The sequence below is a fragment of the Glycine max genome, chromosome 2 (assembly GCF_000004515.6).
Source record: "Glycine max cultivar Williams 82 chromosome 2, Glycine_max_v4.0, whole genome shotgun sequence".
Lineage (NCBI taxonomy): Eukaryota > Viridiplantae > Streptophyta > Magnoliopsida > Fabales > Fabaceae > Glycine > Glycine max.
Window position 1 is genome coordinate 46,830,203 of NC_016089.4, and position 14,550 is coordinate 46,844,752.

Below are 14,550 nucleotides of genomic sequence, written 5' to 3' on the forward strand. Positions count from 1 at the left end.
ATTCAGTCTTCTCCGAGTGCTGAAAATTCACATTTCTGATATCACACTCAATGCTTCTTCTTAATTTTCCAAGGGAGATAGCATTCATTGTTTGATGCTTGTATCAACGTCATTCTGTGTAGTTAAAATAGGTAAATTAATCTCGAACGAGTGCATATCTGCTGCATCAAAGTCGACAAGGAAAGGTAACTTGCGACTTGCTATAAATGTTTTCTTCACTTTCTTGGACTGAGCAATAAAATTTATGGTAAGTTACTTATATTTAAAAACGAAATATTAAAACAAAACAAAATTTATGGTTAAGTTGCTTATATTTTTCCAAAAAAATAAAATAAGTTAGCTTTACTTTTTTTTTTTTACCATAAAGTTTTTGAAACAAATAATTATATTAATTCTTTCAAATAAGATAAATAATCATTTTTGTCTTTAAATGTCTAATTCGATGACAAATAGTTTCTGAAAGATGAAAATATAAAATTTAATTTTTGAAAGTGTAAAAAGTGCACTAAAATTTGTCCATCATCATTAGTAAAAAAATCTATATGCATGATATAGAAAGATGAATTTGTTATTAAAATTATTGTCAATATGATCATTTCTAATTGCCAACATAGAGACATATTTATTATATAATATTTTTTTGACTTTTTATTTTTTCACTCTACTGACAAATGAATTCCCAAAAGATGAAAATATAAGATTTAGTCTCCGAAAGTGCAAAAATATGATAAATATATCTAGACGTTAACTTCTATCCATTACCATTAATAAAATTGTCAAGATTCAAAAAAGTGAAATATAAGATATATTTATCTTTTATTTATAGTAGATTGTGACTAATTATTATAATTTGAAAAAATTTATAATAATTGGTACATTATTAAAATGTTTATTTTGGTAAACTCATATAATATTTATTTTGAATAATTTGTATTGTGCCAAACAAATCATGGTTGACAATTAATATTATCGTTGTTATTATGTGTCTTAAATTATGTTAGTCAATATATTTTTTCAAGTGATTATTGTAATTTTATGTTTGTAACGATAAAAAAATAAAAATTTATCATAAAATTATATTTTACCCTTAAATGAAATAAAATTTTGAGTCTAACAAATTAGTCCAATAGAAACATACTGATACTTAGGTCCAATAAAAGTTTCTAACATTTTCATCTAATAATGGTAACTTATTGATATTTTTTTGATCCAATGGAACATACTTGCACTTAGTTTCAAAACAAATTACTTACATTTTCTTCCAATAGAAAAATATTGATATTTTTGTCCAACAAAAAATTATTGGCATTTACATCAAAAAATAGTATTTTACTGATATTTTTATCCAATCTAATTAGTATAATCACATTGACAATCATTTCATTGAGAGATTCATATCTCTATGTTACACATGCTATTTTATTAACGATGACATATGAAAGTTAATGGTCGGTTATATTTGTTACACTTTTTACATTTTCGGAGATTAAACTTTATATTTTCATCTTTCTGGGATACATTTGTTAGCACATTACACATTCAAGGATAAAAATAACTATTTATCCTTTAAATAATTAATATTGTATAGTTGTAAGACTATGAGAGTTTAAATTAAATAAAATTAGCTAAAAGTGAAAGTTAAAAATTTAGTTGAATAAACTTGAAAAACTATCTTATTAAATTATAAGTATTTGATAAAATCAATTGTTGAAGTAGTTTAAGAGTGTAAAATAAAAGAAAAATAATAAAACCATAATTTATTTAAAAAGTATAATTAGAAAATTTGATAGATAAATTAAGGATAAAAAAAAAAGAAAATATAAAAAGTTAGAAACTAGCATATTAGAAAACACAACTTCAAGTAATTAATGTTTTAAAAAACACTATAAACTACTAAATAGGCTAAACGAATATCGATCTATTTCTAGCAATGATTTCATTTAGATACCATTTTCTTGTCCTTTAGAAAATAATAATTTTTCAATGCATTATCCCCTAAACATTATATGAATGATCAGATCATATAATAAACAATTAAGCACATAAAAAAGAAATAGTTACACTACAAGAATTGGTTTGCAAAGCTCCCAACAATGAGAGTTTAGCCTCTCATCACAATGAGAGGTTTTACACTTCGGCTGATGTGACTAGAAGAAGGGACGAGATGGATAAAGGAATAAAAGAGGACAATAGACACAGAAAGAGGGTTTCTCTCTATTAAAGATTCTCAGGATTATGATGTATTCATTATAGATCTTCGAGTTTCTGTATGTAGGTGTGCATGGATTAATGTTTTTCTTCTTTGTTTCCTACTTTTATATAGGTTAAGATAACATAATTTCCACACCACCTCGCGTTTAGCACGAGCTTTCGTGCTAAGCCCGCCTTTGGGCTTCCTCCTGTGTCTTCTTCGTGCTAAGCGTGAGCTGACTATTAAGCGAGAAGACATGTTGAACCTATCTTGTACGCTAAGCGAACTATTCTAATCTTTAAATTTTTCTTCAAGGTTTTTTCTTAAGTTTTTCAAAGCATTTGAAATTTTTTTCTTTTAATCTTTGTTAATAAAAAATTACAAAGATATTATTTTTTTATTAAAAATAACAGTAAAGTGAAGAAATTACAATCATTCATAGCTACAATTGATTATCAAATTAACTCAAATTTCATCATTATCAATGTCAATTCATAAATTATTTGTATAATAGATATTTGAGTTTGCTCTTGAGCAATGTACAAACACCAATTTATTTTAAATATTTTATCAACATTTTTTTTTCTATCTCTTTCTTTTCACATCATAAACTCTATTTAACACTTATATTTTTCTCTCTTTTTTTCTTCTTTTTTTAAGTGTATTATATAATTGGTGTTTATCAAACATTTTTCTTTATTCTTTATATCTTTGTTCTTAAACTTGTTATTTGTCACACTGGCACAATGACGTACATATTGATCAACGAAGATCGTTGGTGTCACAGGCCAGTTCTAGGGCGCGCGTTGACGACGAACTTCTGGGCAGCAGTATTTGCAACCTCCCAACTCTGGGATCCGTAAACAACAGCCACAACGGCAATTTCCAAATTCTTTCTTTGGAGGAAAATCGTAAACCTCAAGACTACTGATAGGTGGACAAATTATCTTATCATCAAGCTCAAGCTTATCCCCACCACCAACTAATTAATATGGCATCACCTGCAAACACATCAGCTCTTAACACATGCATGAACCACATTTACCATAAAGAAAGAAAATCATACATCTGATTTAAGATACAAAATGATAATAATTAATTAAAGTGAACATAAAAATTTAAGTTTATATGAAAAGGTTTAATGATAATAAATTGGAAAAAAAGATATAAAATGCCGACAGGGCCGGGGATGTAGTACTACCTTTACTATCAAATGAATAGGATTAAGAAACCCCTTAAATATGTTGTTAGTTTTTTCAATCAGACGTGTCTTTTTTTGTTTCTGAATTTTTTTTATGAATAGGATTAAGAAACCCCTTAAATATGTTGTTAGTTTTTTCAATTAGAAGTGTTTTTTTTTTTTGTTTCTGCAATTTTTTTCGCTTTTGGTACTCATTTTTTTGACAAAGCATATCATTTTAGTACTTTCCTTTAAAATTCTCTTCTTTTTTTTTTCTTAATTTGGTTCTTAAAAATTTGTTCTAGACCTCCAAATATGTCTAGCTTTCCATTTTGTTGTTGTAATTAATACCTGAAAATTTTCCTTTTAATTTTTAATATCCAATTTAATCTTAATTTTAGTACATTAACTACTTGCATCTAATTATTTGATTATCGGGCATACGGATTGAATTGTATGTTTATTAGGCATTTTTAATTAGGTGGAAAATGAATGCGGCATTGACCTTGTTACTTAGCTTGGGCTTTCTAATTAAGTCTTCTGGTTTCTGAATAAATAGAAACGATTTGTAAGGATCATGGATCATCTATAAAGATGATGATATATATTAACATATAAGTCAGTCACGAGCATGACAAACTATTACAGTATATATTTGAGTTTGGTCTTAAACTTGTCACAACGGCACAATCGTATTATTCAACATTATTTCTGTTTTTGAAATATATCTCTAGTGGTAAGAAAGACAGGCCTTGCTGTCTGTGCATGCCTCTCACATACAACACCAGATTTTATTCATGAAATATATTATTTAGTACGTAGAACTGTATACATTGTCTCAATTGTTAATAAGCTCGCGGTCGGCTCGGGCGATCAGGAACGTGCCTTTCACGACGGCAATTTCCTATCCACGGACCATGAGACAGATCAAGGTCACCACCACCACTACCGGCTAATCTGGCATCACTCTCCTCATTAGTCTCTTTGACAACCTCACCTAGCTCTTAATTAACACATGAACCATTTACAAAACAAAGAAAATGGTAAACGCAATTGAAGATGAGATCAGAAAGAAAAATAGCGATAGGGAAAAGATAAAGTGAACATAAAAATTTAAGTATGAAAAGGTTATATCATAATAAATTGGAAAAAAGAAACAAAATGCCTGCAAGGGATGGAGCTCTTTATGATCGAACGAATAGGATTATTTAAGAAACCCCTCGTGTTTATGTAAACATCCTTTAAATTTAAATTTCCAAAAACTTATGTATCATGATTCATGCCTTATATAGGGAGAAAACGTATGACTCTCTACTAATAAACTCCTACACAATTATATACATGATAAAGGGGATGGAAGGAAAAGAAAACGATAAAAGTGTTTGAGGATGAGATGATATAGAAAAAAGATACAACTGAAGTATAATAATATTCCATTACTTTAAAATATTCATGATCAAAATACATATATAAGGCAAAACGATGTATAGCTCACCCTCTTTGAAATCCCTGCATGCCACCTCTGGGGAGATGAAAAGGAGCACGGCGAACAAGGCTACGATCACTATAGCCATCTTCGAACCCATCTTTCAAATAGATATGTTTGGTAATATGAAGGATGAGAAAATTACTAGGAATATTTACACCATCAATGCAATATATATATATATATATATATATATATATATATATATATATATATATATATATATATATATATATATATATATATAGGCGGGCAAGGAGGAAGTAGGGACCTTTCTCTTAATTGGACCGTTGCATATTAGTTCAGTCTTTCCAACAGCTAAGAACCGATTTATTCTTATCAAAGAGTATCAAAGGTGTTATATAATAAATTTGTTTTGAATAGCGGTGTTACATGATAATTATAACCTACAATTCTACGATATCCAAATTATATATAATCGTATCATTTACTAGGGAACAGTTAACGATAGAAAAATGAATTTTGCAACTCATTAGGTGCATATAATGAGGGTATTAGGGTATTAGGCTATTAGATATATAATGGTGTGTTTGGTTTGTATTAAACTGTTTTTATGTATTTTTAAAATATTAGAATTCGAAAAATATGTTTGACTTAACTTCTTATTTTCTGCTTTCAAGAAATAAAAACACTGAAAATACGTTTTCGAAAGGAAATATATTTTTAGATTTGCTTAAAATTACATTCTTTATCACCGCGTTTTCATTTTACCTAAAATGAAGTTCCTGATTTCAATTGAAAACACTGAAAATGAGATTTTATTGTTTCCAGTTTTTTGTTCGTTTGAAAAAATATTTTCACTAAAAATGTTTTCAAATATCCAACCAAACGTATTTTTATCATTATTTTCTATTTTCAGTGAAAATGAAAACAAAAAATAATCAAACCAAACACCCCCTAATTGTTCAGGGATTAGGATTCGTTTACACCATATGGAAAAATATTATATTTACACCAATTCTCAACCACTCAATTTAAATTATTTAAAGCTTAAAATTGATTTACTTAAAAAATAAAAAATGTTAACTAACAAGTCACATGAGTTGAATTTATCATTTCTAATTAAACTAATTGATCAAAATCAATTAATAATAACTCCAGATAATATTTGTCATGAGATTGTTAATTTTATCGTTATCAAAATGATATTTTGAATTCCATAAAAAAAAAACATCTCTAGACATTTTTTTTCTCTTCTGAAAATCGTGGCTAAAAGCCTCTAATTTCTAACTGAACGGGGCAAAGCTACCCCTGCAGATTGTCTTGCCACAAGACATTCACACAACTAGGGGGTTGTTCATTGAAATACAATAAAGACTAACAATAAGAAAGCATCACCATTGAAAAGGCTTGAATCAATCTTGAATTGCCAAGAATCTCAATTGGGTAATAATAATTGATTTCAATTCAGTAATATTAGATTGACAGTGTAAAATTGTTAAGAATTTCTAAAAAAAAAAATATTGTAACAAAGGAAGACATCGAGAGATGGTTATTTTTTTATTGAATTCAAAATATCATTTAATTAGTGTTTTTAATCTAACAACTGAAATTAATGTTTCCAACTTAATAATTCGTCTGGGAATGTAATCATACATACATAATGTGAATGACCAAGGACATTTTAGACTTGTAACGTGGTCAATCTAATAAGGAATTTATGATTTTTTTTATTCAAAGTTAGATTCTAAGAGAACACACTTATATTTTCCTGATAATCTATAGCTCATATCTCATAGTCCATATCTTAAAGCCCAACTTATTGCAAACATATTAGTCTCTTTGACAATAGTCTCTTTGACAACCTCACCCGCGAACACATTAATTAACTCTTAACAAATGAGCCATTTATGATTTAAAAAAAAAAGGGTAAATGCAATTGACGATGAGATGAGAAAAAAAAAACTTTGAAAAAAGATAAAAGTGAACATAAACATTGAAGCATATCAAATAGTTGACATATCCACTTTAAACACTTTATTTAACACCCATCATTTTTTAGAATTGGTTTTTTTGTTGTCTCTTTTCAAGTTGTCTCCGTACTATCTTTTCAAAATGACCTTGTTGTGAAGGGACAAGTCCTCAATTTTTTCTATCATTCTATACCTATCAAATCTTATCAACAACTATTCTATTATATCTAGGTTTAATTATAGTTTTTACCTTCAATTTTTATTTTGTGATAAATTTTAATGTAAACAAAATAATTTGTCATATTTTACCTTTGATTTTTTTAAATAAAACTTAAGAATTAAGGATAAAATTCACCATAAAATATATAAAATTGGGTTAAAAATCAGTAAAAAAAATGAAAAGTTTAGAATAAAATTTGTCATAAAAGTTTAAAAAAATTGAATAAAAATTACAATCAAGTCTTATAGTTATATGTACATCTTATCTTATGTCTTCTCTATCTCTTTTTCGTACGTACTAGATATCAAGTAGATTTATGCTATCCACAAATTATTTTTGGTAGTTTTTTTAGTATTATCTAAGCTTCGTGGAGTTAGGATTGAGTTGTATGTGTAACTGTGAGTCTGGGATATTATTCACTTTATTAGGAAATTTTAATTAGGGGAATTATATGCAGCACTGACCTTGCTAACTAATTAGAGGAAATTATACGTACTAGATATTTTCAATTTTTAAAAAATAAAAAACTTGCTTAAGTGTTAGTTCTTAAAAAACTGTTCTCTAATTTTAGTTTTTAAAACTAAAGAGCAAAAACAACGTTTCCATGTTTTGTTTTTCTGATTTTTCTTCTCTGAATGAGAATTGTCCACATTCCAAAACCCTAATAACACCTTTACCATTAGTGTTGGGTCCCTGAAGTGTCGCACGTAAGCTCAGATATGAAGGGGAAAGCGGAGCGCAATGTCAATCTGCTGGTCGTAGGTGGCGGTGCAACTGCGACGGTGGGGCCTAGTTTGGTGTGCGTGGAGGTCAATGGTGGTCAGGGGCGGTGATGGCGCAGTGTGCGCGCCGATCTGGGAGAGAGAACGACGCGCGATGGTGGAGGAACTGGGAGGGGATGTCGCTCGCAGAGGAGAGAGAAAGAGAGAGAGGTAGGTGGCGGCACGCAACAGTGACGGGGGTTGTCGGAGGCTAAAGGCCTCTAATTTCTAACTGAACGGGGCAAAGCTACCCCTGCAGATTGTCTTGCCACAAGACATTCACACAACTAGGGGGTGGTTCATTGAAATACAATAAAGAATCTAACAATAAGAAAGCAACACCATTGAAAAGGCTTGAATCAATCTTGAATTGCCAAGAATCTCAATTGGGTAATAATAATTGATTTCAATTCACTAATATCAGATTGACAGTATAAAATAGTCAAGAATTTCTAAAAAAATTTAACGTAGAAAGACATCGAGAGATGGTTATTTTTTTTATTGAATTCAAAGTATCATTTAATGAAGATAAGATTAACAAATATCATCGAAAATATTATATGGTGTTGTCCTTAATTGAAAAATATATGTTGTCTTTCTTAACAAATATGAATTTGTGTTACAATTGTATAAGGACAAACTTAACAATAGATGGTCAAAAAAGAAGACAAGATATATATAGTAATTGGTATATGTAAGAGTCATGATTTATGAACTCATTGATAAGTACAATAACTTGTCTTTATATTAATTTTAGTGCAATTGATAAGTACAATAACTTGTCTTTAAATTAATTTTGTTTGCACTAAAATTGATTCAAATTCAATTTACAAACAAGTGATAAGGAATTTAAAATAGAAGATAAGTAGTTGTAAGAGATAAGATAAAAATTTAAAAGAAAAGATAAAGATTTAAACATTAAAAAATAGAAAATAAAATAGATAACAAATTTAAAGATAAGGAAAAAAATAATTAAGAATGTAAATATGTTGAGACTTAACATGTCAAAATTACTTGTGATACATGTGATGTAATGTTAATGATATCTCTATTTCCACCCATACTCTACCTTTGGTTTATCGCATGAAGAAACTAATGTATCTATTTTTTTCTCCCAAATTTATATGCAAAGATAAAGATAATAAATCACTTTAAGATTAAATATGTATGAAATAGATTAAACGAATATCAATCTATTTCTAACAATGATTTTATTTAGATACCATTTTCTAGTCCTTTAGAAAATAACAATTTTTTAATCCATTATCCCCTAATTAAACACTATATGAATGACCATATCATATAATAAACAATTAAGTACATAAAAGAGAAACACTTACATTACAAGAGTTGGTTTGTAAAGCTACCGACAATGAGGGTTTAACCTCTTATCACCATGAGAGGTTTTACACTTGAGCTGATGTGAATAGAAGAAGGGATGAGGTGGATAAAGGAACAGGAGGGAATAATAGACAGAAAGAGGGTTTTCCCCTATTAAAGATTCTTAGGATTAGGATGTATTTATTATACACTACTAGAAAATAGGCTTTCTACATCGGTTATCGGTGCCTTTTTACATCGGTTATCACGCGTCATTGTAACCCGGTGTCGTTGAAACACAACAATGGTTGAGGGACCGATGTTAAAATCTGACATTCTACATCGGTTTTCAGGACAACCGATATAGAAATCTAGGTTGTCTTGAAAACCGATGTAGAATGTCAGATTTCAACATCGGTCATTCTAATAACCGATGTAAAATGTCTAGAATTCTACATCGGTTTTGGCCTGAACCGATGTAGAAAGCTAGACATATCTTTTAACTCTTCATGGTGTTTTGCCAAATTCTTTTTAGAGTTTTTATGACAGCAGAGTAGCAGACACACAAAATTGCTGTCAACGAGTGTACTCCATAATATTTCACAATAAGGCCAAACAGACAAGCCTTCATGTGACAGCAAATGCACAAATGTGAAAGAAGTGAAATTTTGTTATAATTAGTAAGCAACTCAAAGCAATAAAAAAATCAATTCAAAAAAATTATTTCTTTCTATGGTTTCTACAAGCTGGATTTTCTCTATATATCTCTGTCTCTTTGGTTTCTACAAGCTTCATAATCTCCAATGTGATGTATTTTGCTGGGTAGAATCAAAGAACTTGCCTAATAGAGGGTTAGTCCATAGAGGAGATCAAGCAATGATTTCTAAATAACTCTTAAAATGGATTCAGTTCTTCCTTTGTTTGAAGCATGATATTCTTCTTTTTAAGTTTGAAAACTTCTCACTTATCTTTTTTCCTAGTCCTAGATTAGATATTTTATGTGAGAAAGGTGTTCCCACCATCTGAAGCTATATAGTAGTTTACAAAAATATAATTTATTCATAAAAGAGAACAAAAATGAAAATTATTGGAGTGAATTCTTATTTAAAATACTCAATAAATTATGAAAAAACTCAGAAGCAACTATACATTATTTATCGTCTAGCATCATCATATGCCACTCTAAAATTATTAGCATCGAGAAAAGGAATTTCGTGTGAAGGTAAGTGAGGCATTAAACTTCGTGTGAAGGTAAGTGAGGTAAGTGAGGCATTTAATAAACTACGATCAAGCTCGTGGATTTATTGACATTAAATTAGTTCAACAGCTTAATCAACAGTGTTGACTTTAAGTCTTAAATATCCCATTGCGTTAAATATTTATAATGAAAGTTTTATCATCTGCAATAATTATAAAATATTATTTAATTTGAAAATAATATTAAATATATCTTAAAATTATTTTTTTTTCTCAAAATTATTCCTAACATTTTACTTATTATTTACTGAGCCCAAAGAAATAACTCATAATTTAGGATATTTTTTGTAAAAAAAAACAATACAAGAGACATTTTTTTATTGATTTTTTATTATAAAAATGACTAAATAAAATCTTTAATTTTATTTTTATAGAAAGATCTGGAGGGAGTAAATAAACTATTTTTTTAATGGAACAAATTTTGGTAACTTTATATTTATTGATATGTATTTCCATTCACGTTTTCTTTAATGTTCATTTTTAGAAACCATATATGGTTATGCTAAAAGGCCTGAAATTCAGATTGCAAAGCAACTTCCCAGTTGGCATTTTCACTATCGAAATTCTTATAAAATTATAATAAGTTAATTTAGTTATGATGCTTTATTAAAAACTACATCTTGAAACGTAAGTTATGATAGGTTGATGGTTCTAGAACTCCTTTTAAATAAACCATAGCCTCACTCCTTTTTGTTTTCCTAACCAGATCAATTATATGGAGCTTAAAAACGGAGATTCTAGGAGCTTAAAATCCACGTGTGAAGGTAAGTTAACGATGAAAGAAATAAAGAAATAAAGAAATGTTACACAAGACAAATCAAAAAAATTTAACGATGAATAAGATATATTATAACACAATTTATACTCATTATCTTAATTTGTTCTTTATAACATTCAGTGGGATCAATAATAAATAATGCAGTACTTTGATATAAAAACACCATATAGATCAAGAAACCAAAAAATATTGGTGATATAAAAGCACCATATAGATCAGGTAAGTTAATTCGCCATTCATGAAATTAACGTGTGAAGGTTAGTTAGGTTTATTCTCTGTTTGGAGAAGGCAGTAACAGAGGCAGCGCGGATACCATTGCAAGATTATCAATAAACTAATATGCTAAATTAATTAAGAGTTAATTTAACTAACTACAAAAGAAAATCTAACCGTGTACAACCAACCAACCAAATAAAAATAAAAATAGAGAGAAGTTTAAGAAAGCTTACCTTGGTTAAAAAGTTGCCTCCACCAATTTTGAGCTTATCGACTTCATAGACAGTGGCGTGAAGAGTCCCATGGAGCAGAATTTGCGCCATCAGCTGCAAGCAGAATTCACATAAAAACAGAATTTGAGTTTATTTAATTATTTTTACAACAAAACATATCTAGTAAAAATATAAAATATTAATATATTTCTAGTCAACTCACTCCAATTTTTCTGCCACATTCTTCAATGGTGTAGGCTGAGAAAGTTTGGTATGTCTAAACTTAAAATGATGAGTTGAGAGACAGAGAGAGGCAATGATAAATTCAATAAACAACAAAACCAAGATGAAATTCTAATTCAGGTTAACTGCAGTGCAGAACATAGTTTTCATCATCTCAAGCCCATAAACTAAATATGATTTTTTTATCTTTGCACATGTATCTCCCATTAAGATAAGGAAGCCAAACTAAAGTCTATTTGTGGTCCAAATTAAAAATAAAGTTCACAGAATCATGAGTACCAAAACAAAGGCAATAGGTTAAACTAATACATGTGCTTTAATGCTGGTAATTTAAGCCAAAATTTATCAATATTTCCTGAATAGGACATAAAGAGGCACTCTACACCAACCTTCTTTATGCTGCATTTATCCCCTTATAACTTCAGAGATTTTTGAATCCTACCTTCTCCAATGGATAAGCAATTTTGCCAAAAGTAGCACACTTTTCTTGTGTGCCAGAAAACTTAACTTATGCACAAGTTAAAACAGCTTTTTGTAGAAGCCACAATCATTTATCTTCTCTAAAAAGCTGATTTAACTCACACAATTGGCTAATTTAAGCTTACGGGATAAGCTTATTTCATTTTTCTTTCCTATCTTCTTTTCCTACAATTATTTATGAAGCAGCTTATCAAAACATGGTATACTTATAGTAACAGTGTATGAAAGCATTCCCAATCAATTTCTAATACAATCAATTCATTCCCCTCTTAATTCTCTCTAGTTCAATCTCTAATACACAAACCACATAACATAACTAGGGGGGAAACTCCACAATGGTTGCTGGAACAGGCTAAAGTAAACAATTTAAAGTTTCCAAAAACCAATTCCACATAAAAATAAGCCTCAGATTTGACAAAGAGTTTCCAACCTCAACAAGCATAATGTTTCCCTCAACATCAATACAGAGTAACTCTTGAACCTAAACAACGAAAAAATCACAACAGTATATCACATAGCCATTAATTAAAATAAACAATAATTACAAATCCTTTTTTCTATTCGACTAAAACCCTGAACCTTAGAGCATGGAGTATCGAGATTTAAGTAAAAGCTGATGTAAAAGTAGCATCAAAATCGTAGATCTGATTGTTAATTAGGGTAAAGAAAAAAAAGGAACCGAAGGTGATGAGTGACGATAGATACCTTGTTTGTTGTCGGCACCTTTGTCGATGGTGTGGCACTGAGCGCACTTGGTTTTGAAGATCTTCTCGCCGTTCTTGGAGTTTCTGGGAGGAGTTTCATCGAACGAGGCCATCGATGCCTAAACGAAGCTTCCTGAAAGAAACAAAGTGCCAAATGAAATGCAAATGCAAATTGAAATGAGAATATGTGGGGATGGATACCACAGACAACTCCACAGAAAGAAACATGCTTGAATGCTTTAGGTGATGGTGGAGTCTTCGTTCTCCTTGTTGTTGCCGTTATCGCCGCCATTCTTCTTCTTCTGCAACATCATCAACACAAAATCAAAGCAGTGAGTGAGTGAGTGAGAGAGAGAGTTACCGCACCTCTACATCATAACAGAACTAAGCGGATTAACCATTATTCCTTCTTATCCTTCACGGGATTGGGGCCTAGGGTTTCTGCCCAATGAGACACACGATGCCACAAGTGAGAGAGAGATGATGCACTTCGACGGAGCTCTTCACCAAGGGAAGGCAAACTTGTTGACGGAGGGTGGCGGTGGAAGTTCGAGAGATCGAGCTTGCTGCGTGGAAGCTCAAGGATTCAAGAGATTTTTGCTGGCTGCGTGGAAGCTCAAGGGTTCGAGAGATTTTTGCTGGCTGCGTGTGGACACATACATTGGACTTTTAAATTCAACTGAGATAACGACGGGTGTTTAATAAAATGTGTCATAATTTTTTATGACCAACACACATTTTAAGGCGATTTTCAATAACCGCATTAGAATGTGTATCGTAAAAGGCTATTTTGTTAAAATAATTATGAAAATGCCATCATCTTGTTTTTTTAAAGCAGTTCTAGAAGAATTGTCGTAAGATTCCTGTTGTAAAAACACAAATTTCTAGTAGTGATAGAACTTTTCTGTGTATAGGGATTAATGTCTTTCTCATTTGTTTTCTATTTCTTTTATAGGCTAAGATAACTTAATATCCACTCACCTCACGTTTAGCGCGGACTTTGGCTCTAAGCGTGCCTTTGGACTTTATCCTGTGTTTTCTTTGCGCTAAAGGTGAACTGACTACTAAGCGATGAGACGCGTTGGACTTATCTTGTACATTAATCGAACTATCCCAATCTTTAATTTTTTTTTTAGTGAATTTGTTTTTTTTTATAGAAAAAAGGGGCTCCTGTGGTGAATTTGTTTTTTTTTTTTTATAGAAAAAACACTAACATTCTCTAAAATTGTTGTCTTTCAAAATCGTCTTAGAAATAGTGAAAAAAATAAAATCCATTTAAACAAAGATGATTTTCTATGCAGACCATCTTAAAATAGGTAGTTATGTATTTTTTTTTTTAAATAATTACAAATTCTAAGACAATTTTAAATAAAAATCGTTTTAAAATGTGCAATTTCTAAATCGTCTTAGGTAAAAGTTTCTTTTAAATTTTCTTAAAACCTATTTTAAGATAATTTAGTTTAAAAAATGTCGTAGACCTATGCCTATACAAAAACACCTATTGTGAAAAGTATTTACTTTTCACGACATAGACTACAAAGACAATTTTTAACCGTCTTTGTATTGGC

At 29.9% G+C, this 14,550-nt stretch overlaps 1 protein-coding gene across 9 annotated transcripts; it reads right to left on the reverse strand.

The window, feature by feature from the left end:
• Positions 1-3,936: 3,936 nt before the first annotated feature.
• On the reverse strand, positions 3,937-13,641 carry LOC100527563 (uncharacterized). Of its 9 annotated transcripts, none has more exons than XM_006575498.4 (8): positions 13,381-13,637; positions 13,184-13,284; positions 12,984-13,115; positions 12,709-12,759; positions 11,779-11,832; positions 11,577-11,669; positions 4,867-4,957; positions 3,937-4,374 (listed from the first exon to the last, which is right to left on the reverse strand). In XM_006575498.4, exons 2-8 carry the CDS (start codon positions 13,208-13,210, stop codon positions 4,217-4,219), a joined length of 606 nt encoding a protein of 201 aa, XP_006575561.1. In that variant the 5' UTR covers positions 13,211-13,284; positions 13,381-13,637; the 3' UTR covers positions 3,937-4,216. The 9 variants fall into 9 exon arrangements, 8 of the variants coding, with proteins under 8 accessions (XP_006575561.1, XP_014625546.1, XP_040864989.1 ...); XM_014770060.3 differs by having other exon boundaries at positions 13,349-13,637; XM_041009055.1 differs by having other exon boundaries at positions 3,937-4,368; positions 12,984-13,284; positions 13,381-13,639.
• Positions 13,642-14,550: the final 909 nt, after the last annotated feature.